At 42.0% G+C, this 22,953-nt stretch overlaps 1 protein-coding gene and 1 long non-coding RNA gene across 2 annotated transcripts in view; one reads left to right on the top strand and one right to left on the bottom strand.

Annotated features, from left to right (window-relative positions):
• The window catches only part of LOC122322865, a 29,183-nt gene that overhangs the window by 2,772 nt on the left and 3,458 nt on the right, over window positions 1-22,953 (bottom strand). The gene's annotated exons all lie outside the window — the stretch shown is intronic.
• On the top strand, window positions 2,606-8,005 carry LOC116805554 (dynein axonemal intermediate chain 7). Its single transcript, XM_043216377.1, has 12 exons — window positions 2,606-2,640; window positions 2,718-2,806; window positions 3,371-3,809; window positions 3,897-4,057; window positions 4,118-4,204; window positions 4,280-4,479; window positions 4,777-5,136; window positions 5,208-5,364; window positions 5,421-6,581; window positions 6,988-7,109; window positions 7,221-7,296; window positions 7,355-8,005. The coding sequence occupies exons 1-12, from the start codon at window positions 2,638-2,640 to the stop codon at window positions 7,968-7,970; spliced, it is 3,471 nt and encodes a 1,156-aa protein (XP_043072312.1). The 5' UTR covers window positions 2,606-2,637; the 3' UTR covers window positions 7,971-8,005.

The raw sequence follows: 22,953 nt of genomic DNA on the forward strand, positions 1-22,953 counted from the left end.
AAGGACAGCAGCATCAGCTCCCTTAAAGCCAGTGGTTGAGGCAGAGCTCCGTTTAGCTCAGTTCAGTTGAGTTGCGCTGAGCTGAAGCTGACTTTGCCAGCAGGACGCAAGCAGCGCAGCAGATTCATATTCACCAAATTTTTTGTCATATTGCAAAATGCGCTGAAGCGTGCCGCATTCAGTGAGAATGTGCCACCACATCAACATCACATCGCACGAGCATGGCAGATGTCCTTCTCTTACTCCAACTTGTCCTCCTACTCATGATTGTGACTGCTGTCGGTGCTTGTCCTTTGTCCTTTTGTCGTTCGTCGCTTGTCGCCTGTCGGCATCGCTTCAGCTCAACGATCTGTCAACGTCAACGCTGCGTATGATAAATTTTTATTGTGCAGCCACTACTCAGCCAGCTTACGCTTGAGCAGCTCGCATCTTTGTGTCAGGCACCACACAAAAGAGAAATAAAATGAATTGAAATAAACGGCGGCAGGAAAACCTCTTAAGTGCGTGCCTAAAAAGAACGCAGCTAATTACGCATGCGGCTTTATCATTTATTGGCATGCCAACCAATTTTACTTACACGACTGAGGCCAAATAGTATACATACATATGTATATTTACACATGCATATATTACAATAGGCCAGCTGGCGCAGCTTTGCCGCAGCTTACAGAAAAGACTTATATCATATACGAGCCATATACATAAGTGTATCACACAGTCACAGCTTCAGCTACAACATCAAGTTCCCGCAATAAATAACATTTTTAATGCATTTATTTATATATATATATATTTTTTTTTTAACTGTAAGAATTGTAAAATTAATACAACATTTTGTTTTGACGGACTTTTTTAATCCATATTATTATTTCGCTTCAGAAATAAAAATAAGACGATCTGCTCCATCTTGTCAGCGTTCGAAAAAAGTAGACTCGAAAAATTCTCTGTCTCAGCAAGCTTGTATTACATAACATTTTCAGACTACGCTGGCAATGTTAATATTATTCCTTCTTATTTTCACACTATCAAAACGGACACTTCCTTTATATAATATGCCACTCGAATCTGATTAACAAAACGTTATGGCTGCTGTTGCGATCTGTAGTCGCTTTGCTCACTGCCCCAAAAGGCTGCTCATTAAGTTTGATAAGCGGGGCTGCCTCCGCACTCGGCAATTAGCCGAAAAGATTTTAAATGTGAAATGTGAGCTGACATCGCGGTACTGCGGCACTGTTCAGACTGCTATGACCTGCTATTTAAATTGCCTGGTAATTAACCGTCGTAGTCACCCTGCTACTGCTACCTGCTTCCCATTCCACCCCATCGCACCTCAGTCAACCACACACCTCCCCTCAACCAAAGCCTGCTCCAAAAAAGTTTATGCTATCTAAAGCGGCTAACATAGGAGAATGCGAGGGGAGTAAGGCGAGTGTCGTGTCAGATACTGGCAAACAAAAAAACAAGTTCAAATTAGGCGTAAAATAGGAAACTGGTGAACTGGTAATACCATTCGAGCCAGAATCAGGACGTAGACAAAGTTTTTTTTGGACGCATAATGAAAAATGAGGTAAATCGCGTGCAAAGCATTCTGAGTTTTCTATTGAAAAAAAAACACAATGAAAAAAAAATTTAGAAAAATTCACAAAATTTATTAGTTTCAAAAAGAAATAAATAGTATTGCAGGGCTTGATAATATCTTTCAAACAACTTAAACCACAATCAGCCACTAGGTGAACACTAAATGCTTAAGCGAATTTCACTCAGTAGAACCAAATCAATATCAGTAATTGAAAATGATGATTGTGCCAATTTTGCTGGCAAAATGCATCATCAATATATTTGAATGGAGTTCGTAGAGATATTTTAACCTAATGGGGGTCTGAGATTAGCGAATCTCTTAAGTATCATGGAACGCTGAATCACATAGAAGGGGCATAAAATATTTTCTACTCCCATTTTTCGATTTACGGCCAAGAGGGCTCGTGCCCCGAAATAATTGGGGTTGACATTTTCGTTCGTTACTCATCTTTAGGGCCGGCACATACTAATTAACATCAAATAACCATTTGTGGGCGTGACAAGGCGTCTGACACATTTGGCTTTGGAGTCATTGGGGACAAAAGCGAGAATAATCAGCGTTGTTAAGTTTATCGCTTGCAGCAGCAACCGCTCAACTGTTATCCAGTCCAGTGACGCCTTCGTCATGGTAACCACAACCCACTTCTCCCACTCCACCTCTCAACCCTGCTCTGGGGAGTTAAAAGTGCAAAAAGCGAGGGAAAAATCCGAAGTGTACTAAGCTGTGATCCCCAGTGGAATATTTAATTAAGGGGCACCGTGGTTGCCGCTATTGCAACAGCTCAAGCTCAAGCAGATGCTGATGCTGAAGCTGAAGCTCAGGCGGCGGAAGCTTTGTAGTACCCAGGAGAGCGTGGGCAATGAATATAACTTGGCAACAACCCAAACATGGGCGACAACAGGTAGTAGCTATAGTTGCCGCAAGTTGGATCAATACAAGCCAACTGGTAGATTAGCTGGTGAATGGTGGCACATTGCACAGCTAGTTGCAACTGTGCGGCAATTGGCACTTGGCAGCTAACGGAAACGCAAGTAAAAGGACAGCAAGCATACTATACGATGGTAGGAGGGCAAAGGGGTTTGAGTGACATCGAAGCCGTTATTAAATACCATTAATAAATAAAACAATTTAATTACAGCCACCAAAGAAAAAGCTGTCAAAGAAGGAGAAGGCCCGTCTCGAGGCCGAACAGGCCGAACTGCTCCGCATCGAAATGGAAAAGGAAAAGTTTGTGAAATCACAATAAAATAATTTTTAAAAAATTATAAAATAATATCATAAACAAGAAAGATTTGCTATCTTAGCCACGCCAAAGATTGCAAACCCTCACAGACCAGAGGCCACCTGTTCACTTCTAAATAACTATTCAGTTTGGGCTCATTACCTTTTGATACAAGAACACATCCTTCGGCCGATCGGTCGTTTAACAGCTTTAAGATATAGTGATCAGGTGCAGCCAGCTTTGACATATTTATGATCCGCCTGCAGCAGTAACACGGATTTATTTCAAGTTTCATCAAGATGGCTTCCCTTTACTGCAAGAATACATGTCACAAGTCTAGCCGGATACTTCTTCTTCAATGCGTTACAAACTTCACGACAAAATTATAATAGTTCCTGCAAAGGCTTAAATATTCATAAAATCGGTTTTCGTATCTCGTGAAAAAAGTAATTCATGTGAAGCTCATTTTTTAATGCAGCAATGGAAGCTAGATGGCATCTGGTCCATTATCTTTGTATTAAGTCGCAGATATAGCTAACCACACTTTCACACCTCATCTCCGCATACAGACTAAAAAAGCTGGAGGAGGCGCGTCAGCGCAAGAAATTGGAAATGGAGCAGGCCAAGCATCGCCAACAGCAGGAGGTAGCCGAGAATCGTCTGCGTCGCGCTCAGCTGAAGGATAGCATGAAGTTCTTCGACGCCGTGCACACCACCATAGAAAGCATTAAGGCGGGCGAGCGGCAGGAGTGCGACTGGGAGAAGTTCATGCGCTGCAATGGACTGCCAAATGCGGCCAGTCCCAGTGATCTGCGCAAGTACATCCATCAGTGGCACGCGGACATTGCCCAGCGACAGCTCGAGGCACGCAACTGGCTGCTGCGCACCGATGAGCGCACCCTGCTCACCCAGGATGCCAATGTGCCGGATCTGACGCGCTCCTCGCTCCGGCAACAGCAGGGCAACCTCGGCGATGTCTATGCGCAACGGATCAAGGAGGTGCTCGGCGTGAGTACTGCAAACTAAACTCCTTGACTATTGTTTGGAATCAAAGACTTCTCACCTTGGTTTGATTTCCACTAAATAAATTGCTAGATTCTCAACGAACTGGATGAATCCCTTTCGTACACCCGGTCGCGGTCTATTCACGTGGCCGCCGATCTAGTCAAGCTAAAGACGGAGATGCGAGTGTTCCTCAAGCAGCATCTGGATGAGTTTACCCACAAGACAATGTCACACATTGAGCGCGACATGGAGTGAGTTATTTGCACTTGGTTAGCACAGCAGACATAATTAATTAAAACTTTTGATTGCAGAATCGATAGGCCAGGCGTCTCCAAGCACATCTACAGCTCATCTGTATTTCAAAGTTTTATTTGGACATTTTCCAAGGACGCTCAAATGTAATAGTCCTAGCATCACCTTACTCTATATCATATCTCCATCTTTGATTCGGATCTCTCCCTCTCTGCATTTAGAGCTGTCAATCCAAAGGCGCGCATAGGTGAGCAATCGGCTCACAACGAGATCGATTTTCCCACCATCGAGATGAACATCTCGCTGCCACCCACTGTGCTGCTGCAGAGCTCGGCACTGCGGGGTCTTTGGCTGAACTACGATCACTTCAGTGACTACTGCAGCAGCTTTCAACTTAGACATGCACGTTCCGAGAATGCCAGTAAGTCTCTTCGAACTTAAATGCATTCAAGAAATATTCATTTAGTTTTGAAAGTGCATTAGCAGTCATTACCCGGACAATAATTAGTAATAATGATTTGCAACAATAATCTGGTTGCGTAACAGAAACGATTTCAATCAAACAATTAAACGATAAATACATTACTCAATACAGTAAAGATCACATAACTAAGACTGAATACAATTTAGAAGCTCTGAATCTACTCCCCAAATAATCTGTCCAAGCCATGCTATGTTCGTTTATCTGTCATATTTTCCACTCTTCACTCTCTCTCAGCAATTCTGCGACAAACAAAACGCGAGTGGCGCAAACGCAAAGAGATTCTGCAATCGATGCTGGACGAATGCGCCCGCGACATTCCGCTATCGGAGCTGGAGCAGCTGACACAGGAACAGCACTCGGCCAGCTCACAGCCGCCGCGTGAGCGCAGCTATGATGTCGACAAGCTCTATGCCCAGTACGAAGATGAGCTGAATAAGGCGCGTCGTAGAGCCGTCGGACCGGAGGCCTACGGCATGCTCGAAACAGATGTGAATCTGCGCAAGTATCGCATCATTGGCGGCGTCTATTGCATCGATTTCCTGGAGACGCCGCAGCAGGACAAACAGCTCAATGCTCGCTCTTTTATACGCACCGGTGGGTCTCAGCCAGTTCAAGTAGAAGTCTCGGCAACTGTCTGTCTGATCTGTTATTATGCTTGATTGCAGTTTCTGCGGCCAACAGTCTGATGCATAAGGACTATTATCAGACCTACAAGCCACCGCCGCCGGTGTTGCCGGGCGTGCGGCGACTGCCCGAAGAGATTGAGGCCGAGATGCGCATGATTGAGGCGGCACTGGACAAACTTGCTCTGGTCACTCTGCAGTAAGTTGATAGATTTTAAGTAAGCAGCAAGTTCAAATAATGTACTTGCCTTCCAGGCTGCCTGATTCTGTGATTTGGTTTGAGCCACCGATTGCCTGTCGCTGGGAGACGCACATCGAGACACTCGAATCCGAGCTGGCGGACGGCGTTAAGCCCGATTTAGCTGCTGCTGCAACTGCAACTGCAACTGCGACAGCAGCGGCCACCACAGCCACGCCCACCGAGGCGACACCACTCTCAACGAACGCACAGCCCAGTCCGCTCAAGAGTTCGCCCCGTGCTCCACCCAAGCACCAGCTGCGTTCCCAAAAATCGGATCTGGCCGCCATACAAACGCAAGCGCTGCGTGAAATTGGCGATTTCGATTTGCGAGCGATTCCTGCCAATGTCGATCTATATGGGCTGGTCAAGGATTTTGTGGTGCCGCGACTGCCGCAGGGCTTCTGTGTGCGCCTCGAGCAACAGACGCCGCAATCAAGCAACGGACAGCCGCAGCGACAGGTGATGTTCCTGGCACGTCAAACTCATGTGCGACTCGGTCAGCGTTCAGCAGCCATGCAGGACGTTGCAACAGGAACAGGAGCAGCAACAACAAAACAACAAACGGACTCCACACAGCCAGCGAGCAAGTCCATTGGCATTGGTGCTGAGTTCCTGGATTCAGCTGGGCCGGCAGAGTTATTTCCGCCACTCTGCTTTGACAAACTGCTCAAGTTTCGTTCGCAGACCCGTCCACCGCCCGTGACGCCCAGAGGATGTTATCTGTTCTCGCAGCTGATCGAAGACATGGATCGATTGTGGCGTATGCAGCTGCCCCGTGAGCAGCAGGAGCAGCTTCTGCATGAAATATCAGAGCAGCTCTCAGCAAGCGGCTCACAGCACGATGTTACCGAGGAGGATCTAACAGAAGACGTGCGTCCACTTAGCCAGGAGCTTGTCGAAGTTCTGCAGCCAGCTGCAGCTGCTGCCGCCTTTGCCTACTACACGGGTATCTCCTTTGTGCGGGACACACAGCTGAAGACCAACGAGACGGAGACGACGCCAAAGTCCGCTGCGGAAAGTCTGGACAGCAGCGAGGACGATGACGATAACGAGGACAGCCTCCTCGAGCTGCTCGAGGGCGGCGACGCCGACGGGGGCGGAGAGTCCTCCACAGGCGGCACTTTACAACAGGTGCTGAGCAGAAACAGCAATAGTGACAACTGTGATAGTGAAGCGTATGTAAATCAGTATTAACTTATCCTTCCTTCTCTCTTTGTTGAAACCCTGTTCCCATTCAAACCGATTCGATCAGCCACTAGTCCTAGATAGTCCGTTTAGACGAGATTTGGTATATAAAATATCGTAAGCCATACGACGAAGAAGTATATCGATAAGCATCGATTGCCGATATCAACAGTAGCCACAATTATTACTGCTACTACTATTATAATCTTGATCACTCGTAACAATTTCATCAATATTATTTAAGAAATAAGGCTACAAGTATTTTCGTATTTTCATATTTACCAAAGTGCATTTTTCAATTCGATTTATTTTCCATATGATATTCAACTGCATATCAATATATCTAAAATAAGTTATTCAAACTTGTTTCTCATTGCATCCGCTTGAACCCAATAGTCGCAGACAAAAACTGAGCAGCACAGCGGCCATCACTCAGGGCAAGTGGAGCACACGGGATGTGCACGACACCAAGTTCAATGAGGACAAGCTCTCCATACAATTTCGCACGGGTCGACTGGGTAAGCAACGTCCCAAATAGATATTGTACACAAAAAATTGTGCACATTTTGTGACTCAGTTTAAAAAAATCGTTATCGCCTGACATATTAAACTACTCTACCACAACATAGGCATTTTTGGCTTCGCTCTGAATAAATATAGCAATATGCCCTATCAAACTTGGGATCTGCGACCTGATTTGAAGAAGTAAGAAACAACCACTCTCACATACCATCATTTTTCGTAGTTTTGCTTTGCATTGCAGTCCGGGCACAATACTCTTTAGCTTCACCGCTTCGCTAATCAGTTTGGACATGACCATTACCGAGTCCGGCTACACTGTTAATAATTTCCAGGGTGGCAGCACTCAGGTCATTACGGACATGCTTGGCAAGACTCTGTCCTTGGCCGAGCTGAAGGCGACACTGATTCTCTCTGCTGTCGATATCTTCCCGGATGAGGATGCCTTCTGCTATACGGAGGGCTCATGCGAGAAAAACTATGTTATGGAAATGCATACGTATGCCTGCATTTCGACACTGGCCCTCTCGCACAACTTTAGCTGGTCGCGATGGAATCTATTGGCTGGCTCACGGACCGCCGTGCTGCTCGTCAGGGAGCTCATGGAGGGAAAGAAGGTGCCGTACTATTCAACACTACTGGTAACCCCTCTCAAGACCTCGATCATTGACTGTACCGAGGTATCGGCCAGTTTCAATGCGGTTGGCATCCCCGGCATGGAATACTATGCGGACCTATACCAGCTTTCCCAAGCGCATGCACAGCCCGTCAATATGGAAAAGCAGCGAACTATGAGTCCTATTCTCAGAGACAATGTTGCGAGCATACTGATTGGCATAAGGCCACTCAGTTTTTGCTGAGCAACAACTGACTAGTGCTTTTAACATAACCTAATCGATTGATGCTTCGGAAATTTATAAATAACATATAAGCCATTTAACTGCTTCTTGTTGAATGTCATCTACCTGTACATCAATTATTTAATCCACTCTATTTTGCATCATTGATTTGATTTGCATTTTATGATTTCATGTTAGCTCTGGCAAAACTGTGTGCATTTCACACATACTTCCCCATTTTGGCTAAAAATGTTGATTCAGCAAGAGTTGAAATTATTCATTCAAAAGCACTCGAACACTTCAACAAGATTTAACAGTTGCCTTCTGAGTGACAAGGTTAGCTGCCTTGTTGAGTGCCAATTGGCACACACCAGCACAGCAACTCTCTACACGCATATACATAAGCACACTTACACACACACACACAAAATAAATATGGCTAAATTGCAAAAACTGTTGACCAAGTGCTCGTATTTTAGCCTTCTTGTTAATTTATGCAAAATGAAAGAAAAGGAAAGGAGGAGAAAGAAAGGACAAAAAGGGGGCGCATAGGGATCACAACAGACCTGTACAACTTATACACACACACACACACACATGCACATATATATAGACAAGCGCACACACATACATATACACTTCAAATGAAAGTTTTCTGATATTTTGCGATTGCCCAACTCTCTGGACACTCCAGCTCAAAATTTATGGTCTGGTAGCTAAGCGGCTTCCAAAAGGTCACAAAAAGCCAAATGAACAAAAAGCCAGCTAAAAACCAAGAAAAAAAAAAGAAATAAATATGGGAATAAAAACAACAGCCAAAGTGCGAAAAGTGCCGCCTGAAAGGGACAAACTAAGTACACAAGTACCAAGTGGGCGATACTCCGTTGCGTAAATATTCCGTGGCAATGAATTTAACCAGGAAATAAACAGCTTCAACTGGGCGACGGACAAAAATGGAGCATTGAAACATATATACCAATTACACTCGCACTCACACTGTCGCACACACCCCTGAAGTGAAAACTCATTATAAATACACGAGCTGTGGAAGCCAAAATCACGGCACATAAGCTTTACACTTTCCCTGACAACTGTGTCATTTTGTGCAACTGTAATAATGTTGGAATCTTCTTTAGGACCCGATAAATAGCCACTTTAAGTTAACAATGAATAACTTGTATTCTATAGTGAGACTACAAAACCTAGAAATCACACATTTGCATATGTTAAGTACTCTCTATCCCATAGATCTTTCTCATCTATTCTCCCACAGACACGATGCTATGTATATGTCTATAATTTTTGTAGAATTTACTATGCATGAGTATATATTTCCATCATAATTCAATTTATATATTATTTAATTGACTCGTGAAACGAATTTCCTTTATCGATAGCTCTACAGTTCCACATTTTATGGTGTCCCAAAGACTCATCCAATATTCCCACAATACACAAACGCATTGCCCCAATTCACCAAAAAGGTTGCCACATTTAGTTGCCAATGCGAAAGCTTGCGGTTTTAATGGGGGTGACGGGTTAAGGGTCATGTGTATAGAAGGTAAACCTAACCGAGCCGAGCCGGGCCGAGCCGCAGGTGTCAAAACGGAAACGGAAACGTAACTTGCACTTGGCAACCAAAAATTCAAATACCACAAATTAACCGCTCCTAGCCCCAATTCCTGTGCTGCCCCTCCCCCACATTCGGCAACCAGACAAACTATGTTCTGCGGTTTCAGACGTGCTCTTTAACCAAACAAAAAACACAAAAAAAAGAGAAAAACAACAGCAGCACCAACCATTGGAGGCCGCAGAGAAAGCTAAACCGCAGTTGAATAAATTTTGCAAAATTAATTGCCAAATGTGTCAGCGAAAAGCGGAACGTGCAAACATGCACAATCTTGTCGGGCTTCGTTTTCATTCCGTTTCATTTCAATAATAATTTAAGAATAAACTCTATGGTAATTTGCAGTGGACTTTGCTTAACTCAACCAGAGGAACAAACACTTGGTTTTAATTATTTATTTTTATAGATGTGAGCCAGAGGAGGGCAAGGGGTGGGGCACTTGCTCATTAACAAAACAAACGACAGCCCAAAACGGCAGACAAACTGGCGCCGCGGGCATTGTGTGACTGCGTGGAGGGCAAAGAGAGGAAATGGTGGAGGGGGAGGGGCTTGGGAGGAACGGAGAAAGGGCCATTGGTAGGCGACTCTCAGACAGCTGGGTGCCACACAGTTGACACAGTCGCTGGTGACCTTCACACACACACAGGGCATTAAGTTGCGTATACGCCGCGTGTGGCTGGCAGAAAAAGGAACTGAAAGATGGGACGCCGCATTAAGGGATAACTCGCTTCAAATATGTTAATTTGCCAGTCAGAGCAGTTAACATGCATATATGTGTGGGTGTGCGTTCGTTGGTGTGTGTATGTGTGTGTGTGTGTGACGACAGTTAATAGAGTTGTGTCGCACAAGCAACAGAAATGCGCCCCATCTGCATATTTGACGATTCACACATTTATATCTTGACAGATTGTTGTTTAGTGTTAAGCAACGCTTTGAATTCATATATACAGTCTGCAAAGACTCAGTTAAATATTGGCAAATCTCAATGATAGTTGTTAAACTGTTCAAATTGACATTTAAATAGATTTGGAAACCAAATAATCAATTAAAGATTGGTCTGTGAGTAATCCGTCTTATCATCAAAGTTTATATGCCTTATGATAATAGCAAATCGTAAAAGCTATACTGGTTACTAAGGGCTTCTGCTGTAAGGCCTCATATTACCCAAATTTATCAGAATCGCTTTCAGGTTTCACTTATAATGTTGATTATCCCTTAATATGTACACACAAAAACACATACACACATTTTTGCGAGTTAGGAAACGGTTTAATTAATTACGCAGCACTTGAGGTCTATGGGAATGTGGTCGAGAGTATGTGAGAGGTATGTATATTCAATTGTCATCGACCAATTTGTTTTTGTTCAGCAATCACTGTTCAGTGCTGTTAAATGTGAAATGTAATCGAATCGTGTTTGCTTAAATATTCAACAGCTCAATGAAATTGTCAGAATTGTCTGACACTGAAAAGGAAACCCCTTAAATGGGCCGCCAACAGCCGTACATATTAAATAATACACATCCAATATTTTTAATCGAGCGCTCAAACCAATTGAGAATTTTAAGTGTTGGTCTTTCAGCCAATGAATGCTGCACTTAATTATGATGAAAAAACTTCAAAACTGTTTTTTGCTGCCATCTCATATGTGGTTCAGAACTTGTGACGCCAGAGTTGCCAGATTGTCAGAGATTTGTCAACCTGTTTTGTTGCTTAGGCAAAGTTAAAGCTAACCACTTGCATTTAAGACTTGTGTGTGTGCATGTGTGTGTGTGTGTGTGTGTGTGTGTGCACATCAGCATATGTATAGGTATCTATGTAAGTAAGCCATAAGGAACATTCTTTGGGGCATTAGCATAGTGCCATAAAAGTAACGGTCCATCCATTTTAAAGCCACTCTTTTGCACAAACACTCACACAAACACACACCCAAGAAAACACACAAACACAATTTTCACTGAGAGTTGTTGTTGTTGCTGGCAGTCCAAGACTATGCATAACGCTTGAGCATCTTGTGGCGTGTGGCATGCTGTTGTTGTTGTTGTTGCCATTAAATATTCGCGCATTTTCACAGCAGGCGGCCAACAACAAAAGCCATTGGCGCGGCATTACATGTGTTAAATGACAAACATAACTATGCATCTGCTCTAGCTATGCTATGTGTGAGAGTATATATTTACATACACATACACATACATGTGTGTGCAAATTTTTACTTTAATCAAAGCACTAAAAATGTTGCCCGGCGCAAACAATAAATTTAGCTGCTGCTACTCTAAGTGTGTTGGTGTGTGTGTGTGTGTGTGTGTAGGAAGCTGCTGCGACTGTCGCACGAAGTGGTTTGGGGAGGCAGGTGAATTTAATGCGCGGCTTTTGTAACATCTGCTTGCAGCTGGCATTAAATTCGTTCGCAGGCTGCGCACAAAAGTATGCAGCGCATACTTATTTTTTTGAGTTAATAGCAACTGAATTTGAGGCCAAGCTAAAACCCGTCTGCCACTCCCTATACCCTACAACCAACCCAACCCCAGCTCAATGCACATCCAAGTTTGCTTAAATAACAATTCATTACGGCTCTGTGTGTGTGTCGGTGTGTGTGTGTGTGTGTGTTTGTCGGTGTGTGTGTTTTGTCTCGGCTGCAGCTTGAGAGCTTCCGCTTCGAAAGCATCACTTGAATTGCATTGTTGTTGCTGCTATTGCCGCTGGCCGGCAATCGTCTGCATCCAGCCCCCAACCCCTCACCCCTTATCCAAACTATGCCTTTCCACGCTTTTGAGAGGCAGCCGCCATTGTTGTTGCTGCTGCGCTTTGCGCTGTGCTTCAGGAATTCGCGTCAAATTTTGAGTTTAAGTGTCAATTACAACAAGCAAAACAAGGCGAACACTTTCGACGGCTGCCGCTGCTTTTACACCTGTCTGCTACACACATACACACATACTAATTCACATACACACACGCACAGACATCCGCACATGGGACATGTGTGCTCGGCTCGCATTGCCCGGCACCTGTCAACGTTCGTCAAGCTGTCAGCTTTTCCTTTTCATTTTGTTTCCCTTCACTTCGTTGTGGTATGCCCTGTAAATTGGTGTAATGAGGGGTATATGGTGTTAGTTATTTTGGGCTTTATTTTTATTTTTGTTAATCTCTCCCATTTTTATTGGATTACATCTGTCTGCCTGCTTATTCATTAATTTATCTGACTATTTAACATCATCCGTCCATCTGTATATAGCTAACCTTCTCACGAGCCATTTACCTATTGTATTTCATTCTATTTATCCAAATATTTATCTTTCTAACAGCATTTATATAACGATTTTGTCGATTCATATATATTCCATCAAGGGATACAGGGTATATTTTAGTCACACACACCTTGCCCTTTAAGTTTTCCGCCTATTTTATTTTAGTTTGGTTTTCTCTTGGCTTTTACTTTGGGTTGTTTCCCTAGCGTTTGCCTCATTTTTAACCTCAATTTTTGTGCCTAGGATGCTGCTTGCCACCTGCCTTGAAATTTATGTCGTGTGTAGGCCGTTGTATTGGTGTGAGTGTGTGTGTGTGTGTGTAATAATTTGACTTGCCTTCAACGTCGTTGACGTTGCTGTTGTTGTTGTTGTTGTTGTTGTTGTTATTGTTGTTGTCGCAGTTGCCTCTTGACGACGACGTGGACGACTTTTGACTTTCTACGCTGGCATTTTGACACAGTTGATTACAGCGCCACCTAGCGACCGCACGCAACTATGCGGGGTTTCTATGTTTATTGCGGGTGTGTATGTGTGTGTGTGTGTGTGTGTGTTTGAGGACTTAAAGGACAGGGCTGCTGGCAATATTTATGCAAATGGGGCATAGAGAACGCAGCTCAAGCAGCTGCACAAAGTTTGTCACTCATTTCGGTGATGCACATCCAACCGCACTTCCACACACAGCCACAGACAACAACACACCCACATACGGCCACACAGCCATGACATTTGTGTGTGTGTTTATTAATTGCATTCCGCAATTTATGCATTTAATTTGAAATATTTGCTCTGCGATTCTGAACTTTGCAGCGCACACATAAAATTTCAAATTTCCATCGCTTTGCAACAATTGAAAGAAGTTAAGACCTTACCATTTTTATATCGTTCCAGGTTAAATGTTTTTAAGAGAGATAATATCAATTAAATTTTGTATGCTCAAATATATTTCGAATACACATTTGAAACACATCCAGAAAAGTCAAAAGCAGTTATCAATATGAAATACGGCATAGCTTAAGCTTCTCTCATCACATATAAGCTAGTATACTTTATTGTAAAAATATGGAAAATAGCATAGTCATTTGTCAGAACATCTGTCAGAATCAGAAAATTTCTGAAATTGACTTGGAGCTCGAAAAAGATAAACGGGTTTCGAGAATGAATAAGCCATGCTTCAGTTTCTCTGTTAACTACGCTTATATATTCATCTGTAAAGTGGCGTAGATGAATTTTGCACTAATAAATAATGCTTGTCTTTCAATTATGTCGTCATAATACAAGCAGAAATTCAATTTAAGCCAAAGTTTCAACAAGTGAGGCCTGCTCAAAATTTCGAGAACGTTAACATTTTTGAGAACTTAAGCTACTTTCAAGTAGTAGATTGCCATATGAGGGAATCGCCCTTTATGTCGACACGATGGCGTATACCTAATTTCAGTAGCTGTGACTTAGGCATTCAGGTATCCGGGTGCAGAAGAACACGGCACCCAGCACACACAACACACCCACAACATGACCAGCAATACACATCCACCACCCCTCCCACGCCAAATAGCCCAATGTGGGGCAATAGGGCGTGGCCTGACCTCAGACCCAAGCGAATGGAGTCAAAGCAGACGAACGAAGCAGCAGCAGCTGCGGCAGCTCACTGAAAAATATTTGGTCTAAAAGCAACTGCTTGAAAGCGAGCTACAAAAAATATTTATGCCCTCCTGTCTTATGAGTGTGTGCGTGCGATTGTGTGTGTCTGTGAGTGTGTGCGAATGTTGTAATCTAAACATTCCTCAGGAGACAGCACATGTGTGCGTGTGTGTGTGTGTGCGTAATTTGAGCATCTGCACGTACGCTGCTCAAGTTGCAGGAACCAGCAATAAAATAGAAAAATTTCACAAGCTGATGAAAAGGAAATGACCACAAATTGCCGCCGCAATGTGCACACCATACTCACACACACACACACACACGGGCACACACACCACCTACATAGCACACAATAAACGATTGAACGTATTTAATATCCGAAACAAACACATAGATATAGGTGGTATAAGCGTTGGTACTCTTACTAGAGGCTCGCTTCCTAGCGGATGTATGTACATCTGTCTGTATGTATGGAAATATGTAGGTATGTATATTTGTATGTATGTATATATGTGTGCAAGTATGTATGTGAAATGGCATGCCTAGAAAAGTTCAGCAAACCCTAACAACAACCATCGCACACATACATACATATATATGTACATACATTGATGCATACATACATATGCACATATGTATATATGTATATACATATATGCTCGGCATTGTCTCTTACTCCCACACACACACACTGCCTCTCTTTCTCACTCATCCCCTTCACTTCTCCCCGCTTGCTTTGTTTGCGTGTGTTTGCCTGTTAGAAAATAATTAAAACTTTTCGTGATTTCGTGCCAGTAGCTCCGATTTTTCTCAATTTAAAATGAATTCTGCCAGCAACAATAGCGCACAAAAACGTGAGCATTGCAAATGCTCGACTGTGAAATATGCTGTAGCTAGGCATTGTGGAAATGTTTATATATTTCAAGTAATTGAGAGAGCTTTAAACCTGATTGAATAAAAAAACAATGCAAAATATTAAATTGCAAGTTTCGTGATTGAAAGTCTGGATAATTGATTACCATATTATCATAACGTACTTAGCCATATTTAATGTGTTTATAGGGTATATTACAATCGCTGCTTGCGAGCATACATGTGCTTGTATATGTGTGCTAGTGTGTGTATGTATGCGTGTGTGTGTGTGTGTGTTAGTACCTTTAACTTAGCTACACCCATGAACAGCCCACCCACCCCGCAGACCGGGCCATTCACAATGCTCACTTTTGATTAGTGATTGCTGTTGATGTTAGTTTTGTTGTTGTTGCTATTGTTGCTGCTGGGTGCTTACAACATTCATGCAGCTTTTGATTAGCAGCAAGTTCGTTGTTGTTTTTGCTTTTGTTTCTGTTTGAATAATCGACGCGCTTTCAAAATGCTTCCGCAACATTTTCGCCTTCAATTTGGTTCGTTCTGTTTTTATGTTTGTGCCAATTTCAATTGAATTATTGATTGTGCGTGTGGGTGTGTATTTGTTCGTGTGCATGTGTGTGTGCATGTGTGTGTGTGACCCTTAAGCTCCCGTCAATTAAAACGTTGTACACATTTTTTTTTTGCCAATTTGCACTCAAGTTTTTGTCGCGTGTTTTTTTAGCTAAAAAGCTACATCAACTTGACGCCTCTGCCGCTGCTTCTGTCGCAGTCGCTATCGCAGTCAACGCCGCGCACCACACCTTGGCAAAGGTCTATAAATAAATAAATCGTATAATGCTGAGACAAATAAAATGCGCTCAAAATCAAAATCAAATCTAAATCCACGCACCGTTCCGCGACTTTTTATCAACGCAATGTTTCCAACTAAATTCCTATTAAAATAAAAAGTACACACTTTGCAGTTAATATTTCAAGTGTCATTAGGAGTCTCTTTCTTGATATATTGCTCATTCCAATAATAATGCTTACTTAACTCGTTGACATTGTGATTAGCAAGTTGTTGATCAATTATTAGCAACAAGAAGTCGTGACGTATATTGCAGAAACCCACATCCGCACTCTCTCTCTCTATATCTCTCTCTCTCTCACTATCTCTCTCTCAATCTCTCGCTCTCTCTGTCTCTTTCTCTTTGTCTCTCTCTCTCTGAATTGGCGAAATTACTCATGTATATAGTACAACCAAATTTTTGCATATGTTTATAATCTTTTTGATGACAGCATTAGATTCTTTGATTTTCTTTAACACTTAATACGTAAATGATTTACTGGCTGCAGACTCAGTCTTTCCCTCTCTCTCTCTCTCTCTCACCCAGTCTCTGTCTGTCTGTATAGATATATATCGCTCTTTCTGTTGTTTCAGCTGATTCTTAGCTGATTTTCTATAGTGCTTTTGTAAATGTTGAGTTACGCCGCCCTTTTTATCTCTCTCCCTCACTCTCTCTCTCTCTCTCTCTCTCTCTTATATTCGATTATTTTCATCTTTCCTTTTTGCTTTCGTGGTCGTGTTCATATATATTATTTTTAAAATATGTATTTCGCTGGAAGCATTTAGTGTCTTCTGAATTTTACCAAGCGCGTGATATGAGAAAGGTTTTCTATAGTACCTATTATTAAAAACAATTGTCTATTTTATAAATAAAATTGAGTTTTGGACATCTGCTGTCCACAGTACGGTAGAATAGGTCACTAAGATATAACCTCTTCAGGCGTCAGAGGGTCAGAAGTGCATTCGGGTGCGCAACCAGTTTTAGCGGCTGGTGTGGAAATTATTTGGATCCCCAGCCCGAACGAGTCGAATGTCAAATCATGCCGGCATGATCTGGGTAGATGGACACCCAGGTAGCAGTGCAAGGCGACACCAGCAGCCCAGAGCAGCTTTCAGGCCAGATCGTGAATGTCACGCATGCTTATTTTGCGCAATTGAACGCGATGTTCCTCTCAAAAGCTCACCGCTCAACAACTTCCTACTAGTCCTGCACAGAGATTGGGGCAAGCAGGGCTATGTCGTTAACCTTATGGGAGGGCTTTCATCTGCATACCGGACAGGAGTGGGCAGATCGAACGTTTTCAATTAAGAAGTATTTTGTATTTGCGAATTTGGTTTTTATTTTCTGCATTGCAAGCAACATTCTTAAACGTTTGACCAAATTCCAAAACTCGAATTGAGAAGTTCACAGCTCTTATCAGGAAACTTCCGAACCCTCGACATTAGCAAACTTTATTTGTGACGAAAAGATTTACATGTTTATCCTGCTGAAGGACCATAAAGTTTCATATAATTAAGTGGATTAGCTGAATAAGTGGGGCACGCTTTTCTAATGCAATTATTTGAGACTTTTTTTTTGTTTTTGTTTTTTTTTTTAACATTAGGCAATGTCGGAACATTCGCTTTGCCGGTCAAGTTGTCAACAATTATATTTGCTTTTTCGCGATTTGTTAACGATTTATTGCGACAGTTTTATGACACATTTTATGGCAAGGGGCAGACGGCGTTCGAGTGAGATGAAGGGTGTGTGGAGGGTGTGTGTGTATGCAGTGTGCTTAGCTGCTGTTTATCAATTGACACGCGCCTACTATAAAAATGTATCTCGGCAAAATGTTTCAATGGTCGTTGGTCGAGCTTCCGATTTAGGCCCTGAGGCCCACTTGACTGCGTCCTTCGGATTTGGGCGCGTCGACGACGAAACTCCTATAAATATCGTTGACGATTTATCAATATGTTTCTGCTCATGTGTGCGTGTGTGTTTATCTATTTCGCGTGGGCCCATAAAATAGCTGAAATAATAATAACAACAACAAGCCGAGCAGCCGCTTGATCGTTTGTCGGCCCATTTTCAATTTGTTTAATTTCGTTTGCCAATTTTTGACTTGTTCTTGTTATATACACACCCTGTTGCCATGAAATCTCTAAAGGGGTATCATTATTTTTGTCTAAAACCCGGAAAGGCAAACGATTCGTTTCTCCTCCTTGAATTCATTTGCTTCATTTTAATTGAATAATATGTTGTTCATTCATTAAAGTGAATAATATTTTGTCAGCGTATCTGCAAGTGTTACACTCTCAAAAATATCATATTTTTACTAGTTTCGTTATTATGCCAAGTCACCTATCCAACATCGAACCGCACCGCACCGCACCGCACCACACCGCATCCCCTCACCTGGCTGCTCTCACTAATGAGGCCTCTGAATATAATCAGCACTGAGCAACGTCAATTTATCGTTGACCAAACTTTGGATGTCTGTACATCTGCTACGGTTTTCCTTTTTGATTCGATATTGCCACTGAGTGAGCGCCATTTGTAAACGACTTAAATGTATGCATTAGCATTAGAATACCAACCACATTTCGTAATTATATTTAACGCCCAAATTTTCCAGTCAATGCTTCAATTCATTTGAGCTTTTTCAGTGTGTATCTTGCATCAATCAATATTTATATATATATATATATGTAAATCCAAAGCAGACATATTTTCAGGCTTGCCTATTCCTCCCGCATGTAAATTTGAGAAATCTGTTTTTGCTTTTGCCATTCTTTCTCTTTATCTTTAGGTTATAACTCTTTTCAAAATTGATGCCCATTGAAAACTGCCGCCTCTCTTACTGGTCTCTCTACTTAATGGTCTCTGATGCTTTCTTTTCTATTTCGTCCACCCTCCTCTTTTTTGTGTCTCTTTCTCAATTCGCCGGTCTCTCTGTCTTTCTCACAGTGTGCCAATATCTCTTTTAAACATCTTACAGAATACCATATATTTATTTCCGCTGCTTTCTTCATCCCCATATCCTCAACGGTTCATCCTCTACCGCTCGCTGTACTTGACGCGTCAAAAAGCTTTAAAATATGCGATTGGCTAAAAGAAAAAATATTTTCATAGATAACATCTTAATTGGATTATCTTCTCACCGTGATTTGAATAGCTAGTTGGACCCAGTCGGCGTGAAAGCCAGCTCATTCGATTATACCGCACTTGCTGCATATCCTTCTGCCCGCCGCTTATCGCCTTACCGCTGTTCAGTGCAGTTGAGTCTACCCCTGGCAAGTTCGCTATTTTCATTTGACTTTACACACTCACGCACACACAGACACACACAGCCGTTAAATATGTTACGTTGCCTGAGCTTAAAAAACAAGAATGTAACTTATAGTTCACAACCTGTTCTCAGCCTAAAATGGACGAAATAGAATATTATGCATCTGCATATATGGGGAAGAAGGAATTGGAAAGGATAGCTCAAAAAGTCATAAATATAGGTTTTTTTGTCCGTTCTGTGTTAAAATTTTGTCGTTGCGCGTGTATAAAACGCATTGAAGGAGATGACTTCGATTCCATAATGAATATAAATTCTCAGAAAGTACATATGCATGTTGCTTTCCATAGATGTTATGGAAACAATCGATGAGTTCTTATACTAAAAGTATATTAAGATGTGAGCAAGAGAACTCCAATTTACAAGGGCATATACTGCTATCTAATTATATAATATTTTTTGGCTCAACTATAACGATTATCGTATGCAAATTAGACTCTTATTGCCTTTTGATGTTTATTTACTCGCTCTTTGTTCTCACTCTCTCATTTTTTCATTCAAGGCAGTCCCTCTGTGCCTCCTCAATTTTTAAATAAATTAGTTGTTTTAGCACAAAACTCATGCGAATATAATGCGAAAAATAAGAAAAACGGCACTCGTACATAAAAAACTCGAGTGCAAACAAAAATAGAAAAGTGTAAAAATGTAGGCAGTGAAATGAATGCAGCTGGCAATGCGACTTTGCTGGCTGTTGCACCAACAACAACAACAACAACAGGAAAAAGAGGAACAACAACAACACGGCCATAGAATTAAAAATAAAACTTACATAAATTTAGTAGTGACGGCGGCAGCATCGCAGCAGCGCTATTTGTCGCACTGCTCCCAAAATGCTTTTATTTTTGGAAGAAACAGTAGCAGCAGCAGCAGCAGCAGCAGCAGAAACGCCAACAACAACTGTCACAGCTGCAACAACCCACAACTAACAGCAACAACATTGAGAAATTGCACTTTCACCTCTTTTCGAATGCAGTCAAATGACTTTGAACTTAATGTGGAAATTGAAGTGGAAATGGAAGCACAAAGAACTCGAAATTGAAATGCTTAAACAACTTAAAAGTGATTCAAATGCTTAACGCTCTAGCTGCTTAAATGCAATGTGGCATACAACACACAACACACAGCACACAGCACACAGCAGACAGCATACAGCGAACAACTAAAAGCACCATTGAGACAAACTCCTCGGATTTAGTTCATATATTTGTTGATCTAAGCAACTGGGCCCAGTTTGCAGATTCTCAAACAACTTGTTGTTGTCGTTACCTTTGCCATCGACATGGCCGCAACAACAACAACAACAAACAACAACAGCGACAAATACAAGAAGAAGCAGAAAAATAAGAACCGCGTCTGCTATTAGCCAAAAAGAAAGAGTCGACACTTGTCGCAATGGCTAAAATATGTAGGTTAGGGAGTTAAGGGGCCAACCAGCTGCAGCCTCTTTGTGGGTGAATATATGTGTGTGTGTGTGTGTGTGTGTATGTATATGTGTTATTGCAGGCTTTTGCTGCCATTGGATGCTACTCTAAAATTCCAGGCACATACACACCATAAGCAGTTGGCAGCAACCAGCCAAAGACTTCAGCGAGTCATAAAATTCAGCGAGCGTGGCTTGCTATACCCTCGAAATTGGCAAAGGGGTGTGTCCAGTTGATAATTGCAGACAAAGTGTGAAAGAGTGAGAGAGAGAGAGAGAGAGAGAGCAAGTGTTTGATTCTGAAGATTAAAACCTCTGTTTCTCAAAGTGTAAAAGATTTCGAATATTATCGATTACTGATAATTGAACTGAATTTATTAACTTTTAATAAAAATTGTTATACAAAGCAGCTTCGCTAGACCCTTCAGATATATGCAAATAAAATTGATCTTTTCGATTTGAGGATAAACTTAGCACATTAGCTGATCATTGGAACATTGCGCAGCAACTCTCTTTATTTCTCTCTCTCTCTCTGCCTTCTCTCATCGCCAACTCATTTGCCATTTCAGACTATTATGTTGTTTTTATAAAGTGAAACTTTTTTAATTTTAATTTGGTTTTTCAATATGATCTCAAAATTCCCATCAACACTCTACTTCAACATCTACACACATATTTTTCCAGGGTATCTCCGTTGTCGGGCAGGTCACTGAATGACCAAGCTCTCATTTATTATTGTTTCTTTTGGATAGCATGGTTGGGGGTTTGGGTGAGTGTGTATGTGTGTGTGTTGTGTGGGGGGTGTTGGAAAGTCGAGTTGGTTTCGTTTGTTTTTTTTTGGATTCAGTGCGACTCCAGCTGAAGCAAATTAAATACAGGAAGTTTGCGAAATGTAAGGCGAATGGAAGGCACAAGGCAACAACGCATAATAATAGAAAAGGACGCAGCGGCAAATTTTTGGAGAGTTCGCCAGTGGCAGCAGTGAGACGGAGAGACGGAGAGATGGAGAGAGAGAGCGAGAGAGATACATTTTCCAAATGTTGTGTTACGGTTTTCGGCGTTTGCGGCACAACGAATTTGCACACAAAGCGACTTTCATAAAACATAAGCAAAGCCACTGTTCATATAAGTGTATGTGTTTGTGTGTGTGTGTGTGTGTATGTGTGTGTAATGTTTATGAGCACTTTAGATGGCCACTGTCCGGTGTTGTGCGGTCCCCGTCTACCCATCACTAACATCATTCACGTTTACGACGCTGCCCCAAGGCTGGCTGTTGCTTTCACCATGTGCAGGAGATGCCAACCCAGCAACCCAATAGCCCAACAATCCAGCTACCCAACAACCACCCACTATCTCACAAAAAGAAAAAAGAGAGAAATCCAAGCAGCCGCATGTTGGCCCCGGTCCAAGCCGCGTTGCCTCCGGGGCTTTCGCTTCTTTATTATTGTCAATGATTTGCTTTTGGGCTCATAAAATGCAAGCAAATTGAATATTTTTTTCAATGTTGTTGTTATTCCTTGTGCCTTTGTTGTTGTGTGTGTTGCTGTTGTTGTTGCTGTTTCGTTGTTTTGTTGGAACACGTGACGTATGCTTAATTATGTTATACATATTGCGCATACGCCTAGATGCATATAACGCGACCTGGGATCAAAGCAGTTTTTTTTCGTAAGCTGACAGATAGGAAGGGAGTGAAAGGGAGAAAGTGGCGGGGGCGGAGCGTTGACACGAGTTCCCGTATTATTTATAACTCAAAGTATACATGCATGTAAGTTTGACTGAATTTTTCAAGTTTAGAATATATTTCGCATCAAGTTTTAAGTCACTTTCGTTTTAAAGATTATCATTTTCTTTTCCATACCGAATTTCCAATTTGAAAATCACAACATTTTCCATTAAATTCAGAGTTCCCTCTTACAGTAAAACAAGAAAATTAGGTAAATAAAATATTTGAGTTTTCTCATAAAAACTTAAAGGCTAAGTAAGGAATTAAAAAATGAAGATATAAGCAAAGTGTGAATCTAAATCATATTTTGATTTCAATTCCGGTTCC

This window comes from Drosophila grimshawi, unplaced genomic scaffold (assembly GCF_018153295.1).
Source record: "Drosophila grimshawi isolate 15287-2541.00 unplaced genomic scaffold, ASM1815329v1 contig_1006, whole genome shotgun sequence".
NCBI classification, from domain to species: Eukaryota; Metazoa; Arthropoda; class Insecta; order Diptera; family Drosophilidae; genus Drosophila; species Drosophila grimshawi.